The sequence below is a fragment of the Taurulus bubalis genome (genome assembly GCF_910589615.1).
Source record: "Taurulus bubalis genome assembly, chromosome: 8".
NCBI classification, from domain to species: domain Eukaryota; kingdom Metazoa; phylum Chordata; class Actinopteri; order Perciformes; family Cottidae; genus Taurulus; species Taurulus bubalis.
In genome coordinates this window covers 5,023,954-5,045,306 of record NC_136596.1, presented here as the reverse complement: position 1 = coordinate 5,045,306, position 21,353 = coordinate 5,023,954, and the positions used below count along the sequence as shown (strand labels likewise).

Here is a 21,353-nt window from a genome sequence, read left to right as displayed (position 1 = left end):
CTGTGTGCTATGTTCTGCCTGATCTCAGTGTGAGTCTCAGTGTGTGAGTCTCTCTTTTTTTCTTCCTTTCAGGCAACCATTTCTGCTCGGCCCTGCCATCTGTTCTCCATGCTGGGGAACACTGCGCTCCCTCTGGCTGCAGGTGTGTTCGCATGGTGGCAAACATTGTCAATTGGAGTATTAAAGAAAAAGTACTGAGTGGAGTGGTTCAGAATGAGGCTCAGACTGTTTTTCAGACGGTTAAATCACGCAGTGAATCATTTCTTTCCCCAGTTTTTACAAATATAGTGTGTGTGTGTGTGTGTGTGTGTGTGTGTGTGTGTGTGTGTGTGTGTGTGTGTGTGTGTGTGTGTATACACTCGTATATCTATCTTCATGAGGACCAATTACCAAGTGAGGACATTTTTGTAAAGTGAGGATATTTTGGCCGGTTCTCCGTTCTTCAACAGCCTGTTTGAAGCTGCAGGTGAGAATAAGGTTTAAATTAAGGGGCTACTTAATGCATTATGTACTAATGGCATTGTGTGTCCTCACAAGGATTTAAGTACAGGGATGTGTGTGTGAGCATTGTATTGACCACATTTGTGTTCCTGCAATGCAGGAGTAAAAGAAAGAAAGTGCTGATGGTCATCTCTTTTCTTGGTGTATTACAGCTTGGATATGTTTAATATCTCCGAGGGTAGCGGTTGTAGTTAGGGTTGCCATAGTAAGTAAGTCTGTATTTGAATGTTTATATCCTCTCTAAGTGCCAATTATCCTATTAACACAGCGTGCTACCTGCCGATGTTGGACACTAAAAACAGCCGAAACCACATGAGGAAAGTCTGGACGGACTCGGGTGACTGAGGGACATGCTTTTGCAATGAAAATAAGGTTTGTGAACAATGTTCAAGAAGGGCCTCAATTATACAGAGACTAAATCTGTATAATCTCATATTCCCTTTGATCCATCCATCCGTCTTCCACTGCGAAGAGAAGCAGCCTAAATGTCCTTCTCCGCGACCTCAAGCTCGTCCTGGGGGACATTAGAATCTCCCCCAGTGTGTTCTGCTGCCGGACGTGTCGAGAATACCTCCGACATGAAATAGCCAGGAAGCATCCCGATCACATCCGCAACCGCAAACCACCTCAACCGGCTCCTTTGAAATGTTTGAGCTCCTCACCCTCATCCGTAAAACTGAGCCCAGACAGCCAGCGAAGACGTGTCCTTTCGGCGCGCTCGGTGCCGTGATCTCTTTCTTTGAGTCTCAACACTGCAACCGACCGACCACCTGTTGACGTCATCCTCGCTATCGAGCAACACCTCGAGATACTTTAGCGCTTGGGGGAAGTGACTCGTTCCAAGAGCGTAGCAGCTTATACACCGTTTCTTCTGCAGAAAATCCATGGCTTCAGACTCTGATGGTCATTTCATCGTCTTTGTGAATGCATCCGTGAGACAATTCAATCAATCACGGTACAATCTTTACAGTTTTTATTGCATTTTATTAATTTATTCATATAATGAAAAGGCAATCTGACAGTTTGGAAATGAGCGTATACAGATTAGTAAGCAGGTGAAGGTTCAGTACACTGGTCAGCAATTCATTGGCCACTGCCATTAATCATTTAAAGTGTCTTTTTCTGACTTTTTAATCTTCTTTACACTATATTTTTGTCTTTGTTTTTAGACATGTAAATTAACTATGTCTGTGTATTTCTGCTCGCAAACCAGCTTGCCTTGAATTGGCCCCGAAGCATTTTGAATGCAACTAAAAACTATTCACATTGATGTAAGAAGTATTGTACCAAAAACATGTAAGTACATGCAGGAATAATGTCTCACATTGTGTGTTACATTTAAAATAAAGTATTCTTCAAAGTAAAGTAACATAACACATCTAATCAGCCGACAAAGAGCGGAGGCACTGGTAGATCTGATGCTGCTGGGTTTACTGAATCTGCACGGGAGAACAACACATGGGAGCTTTGATTCGGAGAGCGGAAGAGACACACACACACACACACACACATATATAGCTACACACACACACACACACAAGTAAGGACAGATGCATGAACAAGGACATATCCCTAGATCCATCTACACACAGACATGCATGTATGCACACACACACACACACACGCACACACACACACACAGGTCCGCTGTGCCTCCCAGAACTCCCATCTGTTGAACCAGCAGTCCAGGTTGGTCTTAATGAGAAATAATGAGCCTTCACTAAATAACAACAGCTTGGATGGATTTCACCTCCACTTCAGATGAGATCAGGATGGCACAGACAATAGTTCCTTCTCCAAGTTACTAAATCCATTTGTTTTAACTCTGAATAACACTTCATTCCCTCTAACTTCCTTTTCATGAGGGTATGAACCCTCATGAAACCCTTTAAGATCACTGAAGGTTGGCACATTAACATCTGAATGTATCTCACATCAAACATTAATTCCTCACTGCTGGAGATAGAAAAATGTCACAAAGCAATGCCTTTCAGTGCAATGGCTATTGGCGACGGTGATTTTCCCACCATCCCCTTAATGAAGATATAAAGGTTCAAAGTACAAGCACACCGGCCTCTCCAGCACAGACCTGCAATAAAAGAGCTCACAGTGGAAAGGAACGCCCTTCCTTCAACGTTTGACATTTTTAGACCTCCAACAGCTGGCATAGCTGTCAGCGAAGAATCTAACTGTGTGTGTGTGTGTGTGTGTGTGAGTGTGTTGGGTTGTACAAAGACCACCAGGCATCAAGTCAGGGTATCCAATTGGCCTTGCACGATTTCCAGCTGGAAGAAAGAGGAGAAAAGGTTGAGTGTTTTTGAGACAAAAAGAAACGCACAGACAGACAGAGAGAGAGACATACAGAGACACACACACACACACACACACACACACACACACAAATATATCAAACTATGGAGGTAGACGAGCAGGCGGATGGATTTTGTCATGCAATGTCTATCATTTAGGATGCAATGCAACATGGAAGGCGCTGACACACATGACGTGAACGTGGACACACACACACACACACACACACGCACGCACGCACACACACACACACACACACACACACACACACACACGCACATAACATACCTTGTTGTAGAAATCAAGAAGCTCTTGGTGGTTAAAATCAACGAAGACATTTTCCTGAACCTGGGGAGAGAGAGAGAGAGAGAGAGAGAGAGAGAGAGAGAGAGAGAGAGAGAGAGAGAGAGAGAGAGAGAGAGAGAGGCATATGAGTGTGGGAGAGCAAACAGCCCGACGAATAGGAAAAAATAAGTACGGGGCCGACACAGCGGAGGGTAGGAAAGCTGCATTAAGAGCTCCCTCGTAACAGAGTAGATGACCATGACTTGTTCAGCGGGCTTTTCTTGTGCTTTCTATAAAAACCTTCATTAATTATTGCTGCTCTCTGGCCGTACTTTCCTCGTAAGTCGTATCCATCAGTGTTTATAAATACACCCACGGCCCCATCGCTCCTTCTCCTTCTGCCAGGGCGTCATCTTTAAACGTCTCTCAACGTCGATCAGTCGGTATCACGACATATCGTCTCACGATGAGCACGTGGCGTGACCGTGCAAAAGCATGCGGTGTAATGGAGAAAATAAGGCTATTTCACCGCTCGTTGGCTTCTTCGTGACTAATTGAAAGCACGCGCGGCCCAGGTCATCTGACGAAGCGGACTGATTCCTTCAGCATGCAAGGAGACGCACAACGACTTTCTCATGTGAGCCTCTGCGTCGGAGCTAGAATGAGTGGAGGGAAAACAAGAAACCATGGAAAATATGGGATTGAAGTATTGAAGATTGTTTTTTAAATGGGATGCAGATAAAACAGAGGGCCTCTTCCTTTGATTTGAGCCCTGCTGAAGTTTAAAAACCTAATTAATCCGCTGAAATGACGCAATTCTGAATATAGCTAGGTGAGTGAAAAGAGACGAGTAAATAATGCTCGATATAAAGTATAAGGAAGTATTAATAAAGCATTTTTAAATGATGAATCCCTCTGTTTTCTTACTGCGTCAATGCTTACATAACAGTTTCCTGTCAGCTGTCAGCGTGTCATGATGTGCTTCACTCTTAGGGTTCACTCCCTGGGAGCCTGGTCTGAAAACACAGCAGGCTTCACTAACTATCGAGGGAAAAGTGCAAGAAAGCCGGAGCCACCATCACCGGGCCGCCATCATCATTACATCTGCCCATCACGAAAACGAAGCCCCGGCCAATAACCCCCCCCCTCACACACACACACACACACACCTACCCCATGAGTGGACGTAATGGCGAGACACTTTATCACACCCATCATAGAGAAAAGTGCTGCAATATGTGAAATGCTTTCTGGGTAACGGACGCAAAGAAAGAAAGACGCTAAAAGCACATGTGAGCTGTCCGGTTGTGCGGCTCCTCTCCCTGCAGTTTGATGCTCGCTTTGGGGCTCGAATCTACACGCAACTGGCTGGCTGGTTGGGTGGAGGGGGGGGGGGCATGTGTCACAGCAAATTAATGACAGAGATATTAATTAGAAGCAACATTAAAAGTCCATAAAGGAGAGCAGGAAGAGGAAAGCGCTCTCTCTCTCTCTCTCTCTCTCATCAAAGCCCCCACCGAACGCTTAGGAGGACGGAGGACGGCCTTGGATTCAGCCGCCGCAAGGACAGGCGCGCTTACACGACAGGTAATGAAACCACTTATTAAAGTGTTGTTACCGAGCGAGACCCAAATGTAAAGAGGAGGCGCGAAGATAAATCATTTCTCGGAGCAAAAACAACAATAAAAAGGGGTGCTGTTAGGAAACAATTTGATTGGAAATACAAATTGGGGCGTGCAGTCGAATTAGCTGAAAGATATGACACACACACACACACACACACACACACACACACACACAGTAACGAGGACAAACCGGCGCCGCATGATCAGCTATTTGGGTTTTGAATGTTTTCGGTGCGCTCGGGTCGGAAGAAGAAACAAAACACTCGTCAGCTAACTGAGCTGTCTCTGTGACCCACTATGAGGGGAGACAGGAGGGGGGGGGCAACCGTCAATGCAGTGTGGGAAACATGATGTCGATCAAAACTAAACGACAACGAAGACAACAACCCCGACTGTAACACGTCCTGTCTGTTGCACATGGGGTTGAGGATGAAAGGTGTGAGACTGACGGCTTGTTCTGACGAGGATTTCCAGGTACTGTCGGCTCCGTGAGGAACACTGTTTTGTCTTGGGAACATATGCACAAGGGCGTGTGTGTGTGTGTGTGTGTGTGTGTGTGTGTGTGTGTGTTTGGCCCATCCCATTGTTCCTCAGGGTTGCGATTTTACTAGGCAGTAACCCAACAAGGCTCTGACAGATCTAGGCTAACACTAATGGGGATAGGATGCATCATCCTCATCATCACAGCCCTATACTAACAGGACGCATGCACACACACACACACACACACGTCTCATCTGCCTCGGTGCCAAAATCCTGTGTGTCAAGATGCAGAAAGCAGGATTAACTGGTGAAGATAATCATGAATTCACTTGCATCTGGTGTTCCATACGCTATGGCATGTTGGAGCATGTTCCTGCAATGTAGGCTACACACTTAGGGAGCGCCGGCACATGAGAGAGAATGCACTGACAAAAGGAAAACAGATCAACAAAAGTAATTTGCTGTGTGTTGGAACGCGCAGGCAAAAAGTGGGACCACGCGTTGTTGTGCAGCAGCTGAAGAAGAGGAGCAGAAGAAGAAGAAGAGCCTTCCACAAGGTCACTTGTCCGATTCCTCGTGGACGAGGCAACAAAGCCTCGGAGGGATGATTGTGGAAGGAGCTCCATACGGATTACAGCACGAGCCCCGAGGCTCACACCGAGGTTACCGCAATGCATTTCTGGTTTATTGCAAACTGGGTATTATTTTGTCGTATAGCTTTGGCCTTCGTTCTTATCAGTAATAATAATAATATCATCAAAAGGGTAGTTTGGGTGACAACACAGCCAACGGGGTTTTAAACCAACCCCAAGATTAGCAAGGCACATCATGAAGGGAAAACCACAACAGACGTTTTTTTTTTTTTTTTTATCAAACCGGACTGATAACACTGTAAAGACTTCCTGCTTCAACTGTGGCCTCCAACACTGTAGGTGTTCAGGAATAGTCCAGGAAAAATGAGACAAAGTCAACATGCAGCGTGAAGGTGAAGGTGTGACCTTTGGCACTTGTATTTGAAATTAAATGGTTGAAAAAAATGGGAAAGGATAAGATACTTTAGAGCTGATTTTGTATTTTCTAAATACTTGAAATACTTTCTCCAACATTCATAAAACATCAAAAAACTAAAAAAATATCTTAAAATGGAGAACAACACACACATAGCCGACACTTCTCACAGTAATCTTGTTCATCATCAGAATACATTATTATCACTGACTATGTGTGGTTGTTTTTTTGGTCAAATCTGGCATGCAAAACAATATGGTTAAAACATTTTAACATCATATTTAGGCAATTTTCAAAACTCACCCTACATACATTTGTCTTTTTTCCCTCTCATTCAGAATACATTTAACACACAAAATCAGTTTGTTTGAAGTTGTAAAATGCCTTCAACATAAAAAGGATGGATTTTTCAGATCTCAGAAGTTGATACTAAAAACAGAAATGACAGCCAATAAAATAAAACAAAGTTGTAGTATAATAAAAACAAATTTGCTTGTATATAAATGGGTGCAAAACAAACCAAAAGTGACTCATCCGGGGTGTGAACCAATCAATGTATTCCAATTTAAATGCAACAATGTCTCGTTCAACAAGCTGCGCTTTTAACCCATCAAGTGGTTACTGGTGTCAGTGGTGTCCGTTTATATGAGAGCGCATGTGTTGGCCATAGAGCGCTGCTGCTTTCATACCACAAGCAGTCTGCGTGAACGCGAAGAGGCACTCTTCATCAATTATTTGCCTCGGTGCAATAAAAAAAACAGCTCGGATTTAATATACTTGTCAAAGCAGTGCATTTTTTTTCTTTCCGCTGAGTGCTTTACAGGAAGTGCTTTTATCAAGTAAGAAATTCAAAGTAAAAGGCAGATGACAGGGGAGGGAGATTTGACAAACGCAACGAGGGGAGGGGAGAAATAGGTACGAGGGAGACGAGCAGCAAAGTGAGAGATGAGGAAGAGGAGGAGGAGGAGGAGGAGGAGGAGGATGGAGAGCTTAAGCAAAGGAAGGAGGAAAACTGTGATAACCCAAGGGAGCTTTCAATGCAACAAACAAGTAAAAGCATCTCAAACATCAAAACGATAAAGAAGTCACTGACAGAAAGAATTTGTCTTATATCCAGAGATTTAACTTCAAACCTAAAACAACAATAACAACAAAGCTGAGCTATAAATTCACAGAGAACGGAAGAGGAGAAATGAGACAAAATTGTCTGTCTAGCCAGGTGAGCCGATCTTAAAAAAAGAGGAAGAAAGATGCACGGCGGACAGAAACCAAGGGAAGGGAATCAAGCGTCAATCAGTCTTCCGTGTACATAAACTCGGGCGGAGGAGCTTCTCAGTTGAGCCGTTAATGTGCGTGGATCAGCATGTGAGGATTCAAACAACGGTTCAGTTGTGCGCTCGTATAGAAGTCTCACATCCTAACATCTGAAGACTCCGCTCAGCAGAGCAGGCGACTTTCATCATCAATAAAGAACATCATTATTGTTTTTCTGTGGCTCTCTCTTGATTGCACACCTTTTATTTCCCCTAATATATATATATATATATATATATATAGATATATATATATATCTATATATATATATATATATATATATATTGTATTCGCTGTCTCTTTCATCAACCTCCTTTTGTCTGTTTTATTGTTCCTGTAAAACTTCTGTTATGGAACTTCTGTTCTGAAACGCCGTGTATAAACAAGGTTCTCTTATCAGCTTGCATGCGTGCAGCAGATTGTCCGTCTCACTAGTTGCTGCAAGGCGGCAAGCCGCGGGTCTGAAATGTGAAGCCAATGTTGAAGTGTCTTAAACATGGATGCTCTCCAATAGCCGCCAGGGGGCGACTCCTGTGGTTGTATAGAAGTCTATGAGAACATGGCTCTACTTCTCTCTTGATTTATTCCCTCAGTAAACATTGTAAACATGAGTTTATGGTGTCAATCTCTAGTTTTGAGTCTTCTTCAATACAGCATGATGTTTATTTAGTAAATGATGATCCATTTAGATTTAAACAGACCATAAAGCAGGGGATGCTTTATGGTCGCCGTTTTATATATATATATATATATATATATATATATATATATATATATATATATATATATATATATATATATATACTGCAAAAGTCGGGTTATACGGCGCTACTACCTTCGGTCATTGTCCCCATTAGCACCCTGCTGTAGCCAGCTGGCGCTCATGCTAGTTCCGTGCTAACTTCCGCTAGCTCGCCGACAACCACCAAAGGTAGGGACCAGTCCCGGCTCTACACCCGACTTGGGCAGAGGGGACTCGGACAGTAGCAGCAGGAGCGGGGAGCTAGTAGGAGCGCTAACTAGCGCTGCTCCTAGCTTGCTACAGCGGGACACTGACCGGAGGTAGGAGCGGCTTGTAACCCGACTTTTACGGTATATATATATATCTCGCATTCATATTGCTGCTAATTTTCCAGGTAAGAGCTCTTTGCATGTACTTGAGCCAGCCAATTCTGAGCTTAGTCCAACCTTTTCTTTTCTCAGATGAACCTGCATTGTTGTGCCGAGGCCCCTGCTGGTTACCGGCTAACGGGTAGCAGTGGCTGCGACATGATTAAACTCATTAACTTCCCACCATGCAAAGCACCCAGCATGTCAGAAACATCTCAGGTGGGGAATAAAACCAGGGCCTTTCAGTGGCGGGACAAGTGTTCTTCCTCTGCACTATACCCTGGTGCCCATGTGGACAACCTAAAACACCTCATCCAGAAATGATGTCACATTCACACGAGGTCTAAATTAGCAGAACGAAAGTGACAGCTGTGAAAAAATGTGCTCTTGGTAATTACACAAAGTGTAAAGCTTCATTTAGCTTTTACGCTGTGACATATATCCCGCTTGGCGACACAACTAGCGCAAACGCTGCCAAAGTATGCATTGATCTTGGCAGTAAATTCCATTTTAGTTACATTAATAAGCAACAACAACGACAACAACTAGCACTTAGCACCAACGAATGCACAAAATGTGCTGCGCTTCATCCCCGCGTGACTGAACTGAACACATATGAACCGGCTCGAGTGCGAAAGTTCAGAGTAAAGACTCATCATCCTGCTTCTCTGCTTATTTCCACACGACGGCACCACCAGCAGCACGGCATTAAATCAGCATCAAAGAAAGGGTAACCACCGGTCCTGTGGGACTTTGCTTCATTACGCTCTCTGACAGGTCGTCCGACCGGCGCTCTCTGCCGCTGCCTGGTCGGCGGCTTCTGGCTCCGACGGGGAGGAAGTCTTGACAGTGAAAGACAAAGAGGCAGAAAGACGGGCGGCAACGCACCGGAGGCTGAGCCCTTTATCCCTCGACACACTCAAAACAAACCGCACTCTTCTCTGTTCCTGGCTGCTTCACTGTCATTTACACACAAGCAACACTTTTTTTGTTTTTTGGGACTTCATCACAATCCTTGCTGTTTCACTGTTGTGTTGCCATGGGTACACCGATGGTTACAAAAGCCTGATGACTGAGTGTCTCCTGGTTCTATCTTTCTATCAACGCGTCTGCGCGCTCGGCTGCTTCTGTCTGTCTGTCTGTCGGCTTACAGCAACCATACAATATGTGCCATTACTGTTTGTCAGTTAGCTTACAATGCATGCATGTCTGCCAGCCTGTCCTCCTCTCTGTCTTCGTGCCAAGCATCCGTTCGCGAGCTCTCCTGCATTCTGCCATCGTGCTGAGGGATGATTGGCGGGGGTTTCTTTAAGAGGCCACGAGGAGGGTTGTCTGCCACTGTGGCATGAAGACGCCGGGTTAAAGGCATCCCACATACAGGTGATTACGTCGAATAAATACTATATATCTTCTTTTTTTTTATCAGAGGAGACAATAAATAGTTTTTCATAACTCGACTGCTTTGTTTGTTTGTTTTGTCTGCAAGTTAAGAAAGCGCACACATCTGGACCTTTGATGTAAAAGGAACATTAAGCAAACGTGTGCAGACTTTTCCTGCATTGTGTGTGTGTGTGTGTGCGATGCGCTCGGCGATGCACGACATTGTTTGTGTGCGTTTGTTCAGCCGCATAGCTGTCTGTCGCTAAAATCAGATACCCTGACAAACGCAGCTGTGCTGTCAAGACACAGTCTTTTAACGTCTCAATAAAGATTTGTTTGCGTCGTCGTTGTGTGCGTCAGGGCTACAGGTGTGCTCGCCTCCTCCTTCACGCCGAGCGGGATCTCTGCCCATCTGTCTGTGTGCCTCATCAACACTGTGGAGGTCAGCGGGAGGAACTGGAGGGATTTTGGTTGATCCGAGGAGGAGAGCGGGTCCCACATTGGCAGAAAGGGCGTTACGCTGCGTTTAATTACTCATTGTGGCACACTAATCGAACTAAATGTAATATATCATACGCCTAACACGTGTTTTACAAACAACAAGTGGACGGCATAATAAGGCAATTACAGTACGGTGACTGTTGACCGCCGCCACGTTCAGAACGACACGACCTATTAGAAGCAGCATTTCTCAAACTCTGCCGGGTATTCCCCTTTGCAGGTTCGCTGACAGGCTATTATGAGTGTGTACACACAGTACAGACTGGCTTGAGTGTAAACTGTGAGGAATTGGCACCTAAGCGGTCGCTAGTGGGTGTAATGAGACTCTAAACTTTGTGTATTTCTATTAAAACTTCCATTGGGGCACCAACATGTTTTCTCAGGTCAAAAACCACCGAGGAGGTTTTTAACCCCGAACAGTTGTGCTATTACGCTGCTAATTAGAACTGTGACGTCGCATTAATCTTTGTTTTCCATCTATTTTACACAAGCAGCCGACCTAAAAAAGAAATGGAAATATGGAAATCTACATTTTCGTGACAGTCTGGCAAACTTACAGGAAGACTTTGCCCACAAAATTACCATTTATGAATCAATCAGTCTGTGTTAGCATGGATCTTTGAAGAAAACATTGTTTTGCTCACAGGCCTCCACGGTGAACAGGGAATGAATAAACAGGGAATTAAGGTAAATGGGGGCAACACAACTATATCAAAACATCCGTTTACAAAATCTCACACATACATATCACATGAAATCATTTTGCTGTCGTAAAATGTTTCCCACATTTTCTCCCAATTCATCTTTTAGACTTTTCTTTGTTGCAGCCGAGGCAGGAACAACAACCTTTTGAGTCACTGATTAACAACGGGCCAGTTTGTGGTTGAAGCGCTCCTTTAATCTTCCCAAAAAGATCACAAGATAGTATCGAAAGCCCTCGAAGAGCTGAAGGCAGACTAAAGTGACCGTCCCTGAGAAACCAGGAATCCACTCTCTGCATTTAACTGTAAGTATAGGTGGAGAGAGAAGCAGCAACAGACGTATTTTTCCAATCAAGAGAAGATGACTCTTACTCCAAAATTGACCTTTTGTTGTCGTGAAGGAGTGAAGAGTGTGTTTTCACCGCTTCGTGCACGGTGGCCTTGCCACACTTTGTTTGAATTCATGTTTAGTTGTTTTCGACTTTGTGACCTTTGTCTGTGATAAGTGCAATGTAAATAAACTTTACTTACATGAGATCGGCATAATGGAGAGTTTGAAACCCTTCTTCTACCATCATGCTGCGGAAACTCATTTGTACAGAAGCTGCCACTGAACAATAACATGGGCCCCGAAGCTCAATAAACATCTTCAATAGCTTCGGCTTTTTCTTCCACGACATTCAGCTCCTCCTGAGTGTCTGTTCGGCAGCTCAGTAGCTTTGCATGGAACGTCAATGTGTCTGTCAACAACAACAGAAAATCAATAGTTCACAAAACAGACATGTTTAATGTTCCCATGACCCTTTGAGCCCATCGACCGCTCACAAAGGACACAAAAAAAGGAAAAACCAGCTTGCAGGAGCCACACATGCACTGTGAAGCGATGCTGAAAGAGGGGCACCGTGAGCGGGTCCACATCCACAGCCCTGCAGCCATCGCACAGAGACAGACGTGGAACCTCAAAACGTCAGCCATTCACTAAAAAAAGCCTGTCGACTGCAACAAATAAGAGCTGTCAAACCCAAACACTGGAAACTGTCAATCACCTCCGGTATTTATAACGGAAATGAGCACAGGCAAATATGTGCACACGCACACACACAGTCCTGTTCTCCCAAATATATTAAGAGACAAGAGGAAGTGATATTTTCCAAACCTCTCCCTCTGATTTAAGACATGAAGAGCTGGCATGATGGAAGCCCTTCCTGTACAGCAAGGGGCCAACATGTCACTCAGTGCTTCTAATTTCAACGATTTGGAGAAAACACTCGGGAAGAAACGCGCCTGCTGCATTCCATCAGTCGGAATATTTTACCCCTCTTGACTTTGCTTTCTTTTTTTTCCTTCTTTTTCCAACGGGCCTTTTGATAACGCTCTCATTCTTTCTCAAGTCTGGAAACCACAGGGTGTAAATAATAGCACAAAGAGGAGCGGACTGTATGCCGCTACCCGAGGAGGGAACTTTGACTACAATCACAAGAAAAACAAGGCAGGCAAAAATAATCACAAACAAACCGGGCTTTCGCTTTGTTTTGTGTGGACCGGGGCGGAGTCCAGACCGACACACACACACACACTCACTCACAAGGCTTCACATATTCTGTACACTCATGGGCATGAGTAAACACAAGCATGCATAGGTACCAACACACCTGACAACACAAACAAAAGTGGCCAGGAGGATGCGCACACAGAAAAAACACCTAGATTAGATGTTATTTAGCTCTAATATAAAAGAGGTTGGTTAAAAAAAAGGTTTCAATTGAATGATTAGGTTGTTTTGGTGAAGTTTACATTTATATTTCTAGATGCAACTGTTTACTGTTAGTTTTAGCAAACTATTTATTATAGCAATTTATTTGTTATTTTTAGCCATCTATTTGAACAATATACACATTACTTTTAGCTAACGGTGTTTAGCCAACTACTTTATCACTATATCTTTTTATTACTTTTGTGCTAACTATTTAAACAGTCTTCTGTTTAAATAGTTAGCACAAAAGTAATGGATATAGTGAATATATCCATTACTTTTTGCTAAATATTTTAACTTCTCTGCTCACTTGCTAGCTAGTTTCCATGCACTCTCATGTGCAACATGTGATGTTAATAAGTCTGACTCAACTGGTTATTGTAAGCAGACATTGATTGCTCCACACACACACACACACACACACACACACACACACACACACACACACACACACACACACACACACACACACACACACACAGCCTTCTATGTCTCTTTGTGTCGTGGTGATTGTCTTTGTCCTTCTCTTATCTTCTCTCCATCTCTCAGGTTCAAGATGCATCATCCTCTCCAGATTCATTCCTTTATCTCTGGAACTCCGCCTCCCCGTGCATTTAGTGAGGCCTTGTTATAAACAGCCCATCAGTGAGCTGTCCGTCCGTAGCCCGCCGGTGGAGTGACATTCATTAAGAGTCAGCTCTGCCTCTCTCAGCATCCCCACATGAATACAGAGAACCAATTAGAGGAGGAACAGGGCATATGTCTACATGCTCAGAGAGGATAGGCCACAAACACAAACAGACACACCTAAACAGATACAGCAGACAGATGGAGGGAGGGATGGAGGAAGAGAGGGAGATAAAGGGAAAAAGAAGAGGGGCGATATGAGAGTCGTAAAAGAAGCTCCTTTGAGGAACACTTAACCGGGACCTGGCCACTTTGCATGGAATTTGCATGACATTTTAAATGTTGTTGAAACCACAGATGTGATTTGTTGTTCCATAATTTCTATATTGGAAATGATGGAGCGACGTCATTGCAAACGTCACAACGCTGGTTTCCAACAGAATATCACTGAGGCGTACGTTGGTTCGAGATGGCATGTCACTAGACATCCAATGTGTTTTTTCAGCAGGTGGTATGGAAAGAAATTGCAGCGACAGCAAAAGATCCCACCGTTATAACCGCATGACAAGACACAACACATGAAGAACTCCTAAAACAGGAGGAGGGTCACGAGAGAAGCCTTGTCCCGCCTTACAAACTCGCTGACTGGAGCGGTAAATCCACTTAGTAAGTCATCTTTAACCCGGTTGTGCTGAACAGCGCCTTAATTCAAGGCATTACAACACACCAGGACGCCCCGCACACACAGTCAAAACTGTGCAGCGAACTCTCACACAACAATGATGAGGCCTGACATTCATGAGCAGCGGGAGGTTTCTACCGGGGATAAACAAATAACATCCTCGGCGGTGGGCTAAATGGGACGGTGGCTATTTTGCCTATTTTGGTTTTGTCCCACACGGCTGAAGTCACCTGTGTCCTGTCTGTGCAGTTTGAGAGTGTGCGCCTGTTCATTATTTGTTTGTGTGTGTGTGTGTATTGTCATCCACCTCCACAATTAGAATCCACCACATCCTGTGTTGTGGTGGGGGACAATGGGAACATATCTCGGCTTCCACCGGATCGTACCGCTCCCACATCCGCCTCTTGAATCTTCACATGCTAGGCGTGCAAGACACAGTACAGCACCAACATGAGTGACACATGATGATGATGAGGAGGAGGATCAACATGTGAGGAATCCATTCCTACATTAGTCACTCAGGACAAGGAGAATACATATTTGCCTTTCATACATTCTGGAACGGTTCCATGTTGGCTGAAGTCAGAACGTAATGGCGCTACAAGGTGTGTGAGGTGTGTGTGTGTGTCATCTGTCAGTCGGCAACACGGGAGTTCTGCTGCCGGTACAAGGTGAGAGACTGTTTACCAAAACACGCCACTGAGCTGTTGCGAGGAAGAAACTCGGTTATTATTGGCACCCGGCCCATTTCCAGTCATTTCTGCAGAAGTCACTCGGGTCATGCACATTCGCCGCTCCTGTTAGTTTAGTTGTTAGGGCGGCAGATTTGTTTTTATTTTACAGTTATCATTGGACTACAGGAGTCCAATCAACCAGACTATTTAAAACATATCTGTGGAGGCCGTGAGGAACCTTTAACCCTGAAGAGTAACGCTCATTAAAAAAGGTGCAATGGGCATGCGTAAGTGGAACAAAAACATGTAAGCGCATGTGTAGAAAAAGGTTTCATTCAAAATTAAGAAAAAGACAGACAGACAGAGGTGCTGAGTCTGAGAGAACAGAGTGACCTCTACTGGGGGAGGGGAGGTCATTCGTCAGGTCATTAGGTTCCCCAGTTAATGAAATAATAGAATAATAAAGAATCTCTCTGTACCGCCCAACACAGAGAGTGGTTGTTTCTGTGTGGAGTGTCCTCTTTCACCCACCACTGCCCACCCCACACATGAATACACCCCCAAAACACAGACACAAGCACTCCTTTTCCTCTCTGTGTTCGTCCTTCTCTTGTGTGTAAACACACACACACACACACACACACACACACACACACACACACACACACACACACACACACACAGAGCTGACCGTCTCTAGGTGGGCAAGGGTGGGATTTTCACACGCCTCGCTCCCCAGAGCCCATTCAGTACAGTAAGCAGGACACACTCACAAAGCCGGGGATTGTCTGCACCCAGTGGGCCACTCACTGAACTAGAATGACAGAAACACACTGAAGCACGGATGCAGATAGAAACACAGGCACACTACACACACACACACACACACACACGCACAGCCTTATTCCTGAGAAGCAGAGGCCTGTATGGAGCGAACTCTTTTGGGGCAAAACACATGGACAGAGTCACTATCTGATTAACTTCTTGACTTACTAGCTGCCTGGCCTTTCAGAAGAAGAAAAAACTAAATAACTAAGAGGCTGAGGAACCAGGCAACCGCAAACTCTCCACCTCGATGAGGTAAGCTGAGGCCAATACGAGTTTGGACTCACTTGACTCAATGGATTCTCCACTGAGTTGCAATACTGTACAAACATTACTTTTGATCAACAATGCAGTCGAAGCTTTTGCTCTCATAAATGGACTTTGATGCAAGTTCCGCTGTTCCACTTTGATGGCCCCCCTGCTGTGTCATAAAGGGATTGTTTTTTGGGGCGGCCTTTTTTTTTAGCAGTTAATTCATAAATAATAGCCAAGGACACCATTCAGGGACTTTACAGAAATAAACATTGGAGCGCCGCTCACTGTTCTCTCAATATAATATTCTCTCCTGCTTATTTGATGTAGCGTGGCAGCAATACAAGCATCCATCTCTCGCTCTTTCTTACTTAAACATGCATTGTTTCAGGACGCATTTAGTCCAGAGAGGCATATGAGTTACAGTTAGTCTTCCAATTCAATTTGTGTGTTATGTGCTCTTTGTCTTTTGAATATGCGCACACGCTGCACTTTCAAGAGTTTCATTCGTGCAGCGAATTGTAAGAAATAGGTTTCTACTTCTTCTTTCCCGATCCAAGTACATCCAAGGTCTCTCACTATCTCTCTTTCTCATTCACTCCCCGTCTTCCTTCCCCTCTCTTTCAAGTCCTCTGTCAGCCAACACCAGTGGGCCAGTCTTAAAACACACATCTTTTGTCAAGTATGTTCTCTCCCGCCCTCACAGGTGCACCAAAACTACACACACACTCACAATAAAGGTTGAAGACGGCAACGCATTCATCGACCGCGCTCACGAATCAGAAAGAACAAGAGTTACATGGAGTATATCTTTTTGCCAAAGTGAATTAATCAAAACTAACCAGCTGTGCCGTGTGAGACTCTGAAGGCTGGTTTCGTGGATTTCGAGCAAGTCGTTGATGAACCTGTGAAAGTGATGCGGCCTCGCGCAGATGTCCAATTGGGCAAGTGTAACGTAAACAGGATCTTTCATAGGGGCAGATTTTCAGTAGAAAAATCAATGCTTTTTAGCCGCTGATCCCTGATAACGCCTCATTGTCAACAACAGATCAGCACAGTCCTGCTTGGCTAGATAACGGATAAATATATTACAATTCACTCCCATGCACGCCGCTCACAGAGCCTGGCTCATAGGGGTCCCTCCCCAGCACGGTGCTGCTTATACAGCTAATGTAAACGGAGGTTGCATTTTTTTTGTGTTGATACTATATATTAAGGAAGGCAGTTCGTGACATTGTGGGCCCCATGGTAGCGCTGACAACTTCACAGAGCAGTAGCATTAAAGATGCAAAATGACGACATGAATACTATATTAAAGAATATAAATTGTTCAGGCGAACGCAAATTTTTGGATGGAATAGTAAACTAAATAAAACCATGGCAGATTATGACTAAGCCTTCCAAATTGTTGTGCAATGACTTCACTGGAAAGCAGAGCTACCCCTGAAGTGACTGTTAGCACTTCCTTAAATGAGTCAACGCTGTGGCTTGTGGGTCCGTTGATTTGACACCAAGATAAATACAAACTAAAAGGAGGCATCTGTTCGCGAGCGATGAGGTTTTGTATTTCCATTGGATATTAAAAAAAAAGGCATACTAAACAAAACCACCAACATGTTCTCATTGCTTCCACGCTCTTGAATGTTCTGTTACTCAGTGCTAGCGTGAAGCTGAAACTTTGGGCTAAATCTGGTTCCCATCTTGCAGGGGTGCGTGCACGGCGATGACTGGGACTACCGCACCGCCGCCACATCCTAGCCTCTCGCTGCTCAGCAGCCCGGGCTTTAATGAAAAACACTTCCGTGTGAGCCGGAAAAAAAAAAAAAACATGCGTGCACGCACACATGCCGGCGCACAGCCGTATTTCATGGGGTTGGAAAGCAGCGGAGAGCCTTTTGTGGTGCCACTGACACTGCTGAACTTCTATGACAAATCTTCTCTGTGACCAATTCTTCTCCTCCCTCCAACTCCGCTCTCGTGAGGTAGAGCCACATTATTATTCAACCGCATGGGACTCTCTCGCTCTCTTCTCGGGGGAAATATGACAGCTCCTCAAGCCCTCTCTCCCGACTGTGGTCAGCGGCGGGTAGAAACGGGGTCTGGTTCCGATCAGCCCTCCATTCGGCACGTCTGCAATGCGTCATCTGCCATATGCTGCGGCGAACGGTTTCTCCTTGGCCTTACAGTCTGTAAGCCTAAACCAATATAAGAGGAATAAGTGCCTCTCCCATTGGTTTGATGCATTGCCACTGCCTTGTGTCAGCGAGTGCTTATGGAGCACGAGGATTACGACAGGAATCAATCATTCAAGCTCTTCCTTACAAACGCGCCATTGTATCTGTTTAGGTCGGCTGAAGTGTCGCGGTCCTTTTCTCCACTAATAACCGTTGGATCCAGCTTCCTGTATCAGCCAGGTCGCATTACAGGTCCAGCCAGCAGGGAGAGGCCGACACACAGTGAGTACATTTCTAGGACTTTGGGATATGATACTTGATGTTTGACATCACTGTTGTCCCAAACAACTGTGTGTACAACACACTTGCATTTGACCCATTCAAGGCCCACACACATGACACATGATAACTACTCACGACAAAAGGGAAGTCATGCAGAGGTCATTTTCGGGTGTCTGAGGCGGTGGAAGGAAGCCACGCAGACATCAAACCGGTCCTCTTGCCACTGAAACTTGACAAAATTAATCTGACAAACTGGCTTGGTTCATGACTATTTCATTGATGTATGAACTTGAAAACCCCTCCAGAGAGTTTTTAAATCCAAGCACACACTTAAGGACTCTTCTGAGACAAGGCTCAGGCATCTTTTCATCATCTTAAGAGGAATCACAGGTTTCAGCCCCTGTGGTGAATTTGTGTAATGTGAGCAGCAAGTGAGTGCAAGATATATATATTTTTTTTGATACACCTCTCTCCCTCTAAACCTCCCACTCATATCTCAAACATTTCCACTTTACTAAAAAAACTTGCATCTCTTAAGCTCCTACCAGAGTTGTTCCACTCATTCATGCCGTTTTATCACTGAGGCACAAGAACATGTGCATTGACGGGGAAGTTGCTCTCGATAAGAGATTCAGCTCAACGGCGTCTTAACGTCAGCGTGCATCAGGTAGCGTCTGTGGACGGTGAAGGAGATAACTCACGAATAAAGAGTAATAAAGAGTATCACGAATAAAGAGTGAAGAGTAATACTGGACAAAGAGACAAAGACGGAGCAAGGAGGAGGAGGAGGATGGGAAAAGGAACAAGAGACGGGAGGAAGGGGACAAAGAGAGGAGCCTAAAGATGAGCCATTTTGAGAGCGGAGCGAGCGAGAGACGTTAATCCGTTTCGTAGTCATGTATGTGGTCTGTGGGAGTGGCAGGGGCTGGGCTGGCCTAGATACTATGCAAAATGAATAAAGCCATAATATCCTTTGATAGGAGTCTTTGAAAACGTGTTGAGCTCCGAGCAGCATCTGCTCCCACTTTTAATCTGGTTATGGTGTTCCTCTAATTCCAGCCCGAGCATTATCGTCATCAGCAGGCGTCGCGGGGTACATGAGCGACGGGCCGCGCTAATTTGGCGGAAAATAATGTCAATAATCCCTCGTTAATTAAATTTCTCCGTCAGAGACTTCGAGGTACACAAAGCAGCACCTGAGAACAAACTACAACACCCACACAGTGATTTTCTTATTTCATTTTGAATATTTAAAGCGTGTCGGAGAGGTCGGGTTCTCGTCTCTCCGTCTCCGCCGATCTGTCCTGTGTGGCCTATTTAGCTCCAGCGGCATCCGGCCTCTGAGAGCGACCAGACCTCAGAGTGTGTGAAGCCTCTTCCCCCGCGCTCATCATTACCATGTTTGTTTATCTAGCCGCTCCCTCTGAGGAACACCCAGCCTTGTTAAGGAAGGAGAAGAAAGCTTTAAAAGTGGAAATAGCGGAATACATTTCCGTCCGGTCCCAAGACGCCGCCGCCGTCGCCGCCGCCGCCGCTGCCGAGCTATTTCCATAATGGTAGCTTACCGGGAGCTAGCCGGCCGAGCGAGGGGCACGTCGCCCTCATTAAGGGTCTCGCTCAGGAACAGATTAGCGCTTCATTAGCATACAGAGAGAAGCGGGAGGGGAAATTACCGCTCTCCATTTCACAGTCTAAAAGGCAGGCGAAGACCGGAGTTTAGAGATAAGTGGTGGGGAAAAGATGGACTCAATTTGGGAAAAAGATAAAAATCGATGTACGGTATAAAATGTGCCGTTAGAGCATCCTGAGTGTCTCTGGCCCGAGAATGTGCGAGACGGAGTCGCCTCTCTGTCCGTCTGCACCTGGATTTCTTCCGGCCTTTCGTCAATCTCTACTTTCAATCTCCCTGCCTTCACGACCTCTGTCTCTCTCCCACAGTCCCACTGCCCCTCGCTTCTCAGCAATTCTCATTATGTTATATTAATATGTTATACTCTTTATATCTGGCTGTAAAGGAAAGAATCTCTGCATGCGTGTGTGTGTGTGTGTGTGTGTGTCGTCGGCATAATCTCGTGAACTATTCACCCAATCTACCCAATCTGTTCACTTGGCGGTTATATTGGAGGACGAGCAGTGCTGAGGATGGTGCGATCCAGATCAACCTTTATCATCCAAGATGGGGAAATTCATTTGGAGGACAAGTTCACAGTAAAAAGCAATAAAAACAAAGGCTTGACATAAACAATATGACGGCAACATACTCATTTCTAGTCTTCCGACCACTGAAAGCGCTTTAACAATACATGACATCATTCACCCATTCAGTCACTGATGAGAGGAGCTGCCATGCAAGGTGCCACATCAGGAATAGCAGCCATTCATACACCGTAGGCGCAGCTGCGGGAGACATTTAGGGTTAAGTGTCTTGCTCAAGGACACATCGACATGGGCTAGCGGAGCTGGGGATCGAACCGCCGATCCTCTGATTGAAGGACGACCCCTGCTCACCACTGAGCCACAGTCGCCCCCACATAACACATTTGATCACGCCTTTCCTGTCGGCTACATGTCCCACAGAAACAGTCCCAAACATTGGAGCGCTCAGCGCTACAGTTTGTAGCTTAGCACAAATAAGCAGCGTTTTTTTGCAGATTTTCTTTCTTTTTTTTTATATATATGCTGGCCTCAGGACAAAAACACTTAAGTCCCTGCACCACCCGCATCCACACAGCCAGACTCCACTCCTCCTAATTAGCCTGATGCTAAGAGGGTAAGACGACCCAGTAGGACAGCGTGGTGAACAATGGACCGGCTTCTAAAGAAGTCAACCTGCAGGCAGGGCAGGTCATACTAAAGCTTCTTTTTG

General features: G+C 45.1%; 1 protein-coding gene across 1 annotated transcript in view; it reads right to left on the bottom strand.

Moving 5' to 3' along the window:
- Positions 1 to 2,595: 2,595 nt before the first annotated feature.
- commd10 (COMM domain containing 10) overlaps positions 2,596 to 21,353 on the bottom strand; it is a gene marked incomplete at its 5' end in the record, with an annotated part of 51,796 nt that continues 33,038 nt past the window's right edge. Inside the window, 2 exons of the mRNA XM_079222235.1 lie at positions 2,596 to 2,786; positions 3,100 to 3,159. Of these exons, the coding sequence (XP_079078361.1) occupies positions 2,748 to 2,786; positions 3,100 to 3,159 (99 nt within the window). The 3' untranslated portion in view covers positions 2,596 to 2,747. The remainder of the gene's footprint in view (positions 2,787 to 3,099; positions 3,160 to 21,353) is intronic.